The sequence below is a fragment of the Dipodomys ordii genome, unplaced genomic scaffold, assembly GCF_000151885.1.
Source record: "Dipodomys ordii isolate 6190 unplaced genomic scaffold, Dord_2.0 Scaffold55, whole genome shotgun sequence".
Taxonomy (NCBI): domain Eukaryota; kingdom Metazoa; phylum Chordata; class Mammalia; order Rodentia; family Heteromyidae; genus Dipodomys; species Dipodomys ordii.
The window spans coordinates 5,865,356-5,868,010 of NW_012267271.1; the positions used below are offsets into that span (position 1 = coordinate 5,865,356).

The 2,655-nt window shown below is 47.3% G+C and overlaps 1 protein-coding gene across 1 annotated transcript in view; it reads left to right on the top strand.

Moving 5' to 3' along the window:
- Positions 1-2,446: 2,446 nt before the first annotated feature.
- The window catches only part of Gpr107 (G protein-coupled receptor 107), a 59,461-nt gene continuing 59,252 nt past the window's right edge, over positions 2,447-2,655 (top strand). The window contains exon 1 of the mRNA XM_013021282.1: positions 2,447-2,596. Within this exon, the coding sequence (XP_012876736.1) occupies positions 2,456-2,596 (141 nt within the window). The 5' untranslated portion in view covers positions 2,447-2,455. The remainder of the gene's footprint in view (positions 2,597-2,655) is intronic.

Below are 2,655 nucleotides of genomic sequence, written 5' to 3' on the forward strand. Positions count from 1 at the left end.
GAACATGTCTTTGTTTTCGCAGTTAAAGGTGCCCATCAACCATCTATTTCAGTTACTGTACAGTATAATTATACAAAAACTTTTCTTGAAATTCTGAGATCACATGCTTAAGTAGAGTTGCCAAAAGAACAGTTTTCTCTGAACTTTAACTGTTTAAAAAGTATTCCATATTAGCTGGATGCAGGTGGCTCACACCTGTAATCTTAGCTATCAAGAGGCTAGGATAGGAGGATCAAGGTTCAAAGCAGCCAGGCAGGAAAGCCCATCAGACATTTATCTCCAAATAACCACCGAAAAGCCAGAAGTGGAGTGGTAGCTCAAGTGGTAGAGAACTAGCCTTGAGCAAAGAAAGTTAAGGTACAGCCCTGAGTTTAAGCCTCGGCACTGGTACACACATACACAAAAAAATAAAGATGGTAAAGGGAAGGGGAAAAAAAAAAGAGGAATATAGGATATGTGTGTACACAGAAGGCCACGGTCAGAAAAAATAAGACACTAAATGCTTAGAACAAAGAAGACGCATCCATGGCCTCCTGTAGCAGCGGTCACCAAGGAGTACCACTAGGAGACCATTTAGACAGATCAGCGAAAATGGAAGTGGTAGGCTCAGCCCCCAGCAGAAACCCAGCAAAGACACACATGGAAAAAGGTCTTTGAAAACAAGTTAATAACCACATAATGTTGTATAAAATAGAGGTCTTATTTCTAAAAGTTAAAATGAGATCATGTATACGTCACAGTATGCTGGGCAAATTTAATCGTTTAGTAAATAAAACTATTATCTTCCTAGGATAATTCTAAAGTTTCTCACTCTCAGTTTCTCCACCTGTAAAAGGGGTAGAAGGATCAAATGACAATGTTCTGTTCAAACATGTAAGAGTTCATATTTAAAACAGATGTCCCAAGATAGGTTAGGGAAGAAAGAGGTTAGTTGCCAAGTAGTAATCAGTGCTGATCATGGAAGGCATTTTAAGATAAACTACAATCTTTCTGGCCCCACCTCAGTGTCCTACTTTGGCTCTGCTGAGCGTGTGGGAGTAATCTTACTGCTTTTTTTTTTTAATCATAAATTTAACAGCACTATTAAGGTGGCATGTGAGTAAAAACACCTTGGACTCTCCCTGGGGGGAGAGGGGACATCCCATTCTGTACTTTCCCAGTGGAATTTTTTAACCTGAGTAATAATACTTTCATGCCATTAAAACAGATCATATTAATTTCAGTTCCAGGTTCTAATGAAAAAAAAAAGTTTGAGTCTGATTCTGCAGGAAACTTATTAGTATACTGGTAATCACTTGGTTCTGGGATTCCTGGTGTCTTTTACTTTCTTTTCTTTTGCTTGAAAATATAAATTACTTGTGTGGAGAGCCAAAACCAAGAATCTAAAAACTAAATAAGCCTGGCTAATCTATTTGGCAATTTTAATAACCATATTCTTCTATGACTCTTTGATAAAGAATGGGGGGAGGGAAGGTGTCTTCTACTGAATTTTTCCATTCAAGAGGTCATAGTAAGTTCTATGTCTAGCAGAAGAGGTTCCACACAGAATGAAAACAAAATATTCAGAAACAACATTTAGTGGCTCACACCTGTAAATCCTAGGACCTCAGATCTCAGGCGGCTGAGATCTCAGGATACTGGTTCAAAGCCACCTGGGCAGAACGATTCCATGAGATTCACATCTCCAATTAACCAGCAAAAAGGTGGAAGTGAAGGTGTGGGCTCAAGTAGCAGAGCGCCTGCCTTGAGTGAAAAAGCCAAGCAAGACTGTAAGGTCCTGATTTCAAGCCCCATTATTGGAACATAACAAAATACATTAAGATTCAGTTCTGTGCTGGTGGGATGAATAGCAGGAGGCAATGTGACACAGTGGTTTAAAGGTTTCCACGTGGTTCCCCGCTCAGCCGGGAGCGAAGGACTTATTTCCTCAGGGCCTCAGCTGCCTTACCTGTGAAATGGGAGAATGGACGCCTACCTCCTCCACTAAATGCCACAAAAGGTCTCAAAAATCCTACTACTGTTAACTACTTCGCCCGAGATCTGAGTGAGAAGGGCCTCGGGGGATAAAAAACTAAAGCAAAACGAAACACCGAGGGAACCTACGACAAGTCCACAGTGCCCGGGCCTCGGTGCAGGCCCCGCGCGCCAGGGCCGCTCTCGGGGCTCAGCGCGCGGCGGGTGAGGCTCCGGATGGGCCCGCTCGGCCACCGTGGGGACGGACACCGACCGGGGCCTCTCCACTGGGCGTCCTTCGCCTGGCTCAACCAAAGTCCGCGCGGAGCGAGCGGGCGGCCAGCACCAGGGTGCCCCGCCCGGACCCCGCGGTGCGCGGGAGGAACACCTCACCGCGCCCCCGTAGCCACGGCCACGCCCCCTCACGCCACTTCCGGCGGATGCTGTTGTTTAACCCCGGAAATGGGCGGGAGAGGAAGCAGCTGGTGATGCTGGAACAAACATGGCCGCCCCGGTGCCTCTCGGCCCTTCGGGCTCTCACCGTCCTCGGCTGGCCGCTGGCTTCCGGCTGCTGCCGATGCTGGGGCTTCTGCAGTTGCTGGCTGAGCCCGGTCTGGGCCGCGTCCATCACCTGGCACTCAAGGTAAGGCCAGACAGGACCGGGACCGGCGGTCCAGGCCGGGCCGGGCCGTGGTCCGGGGG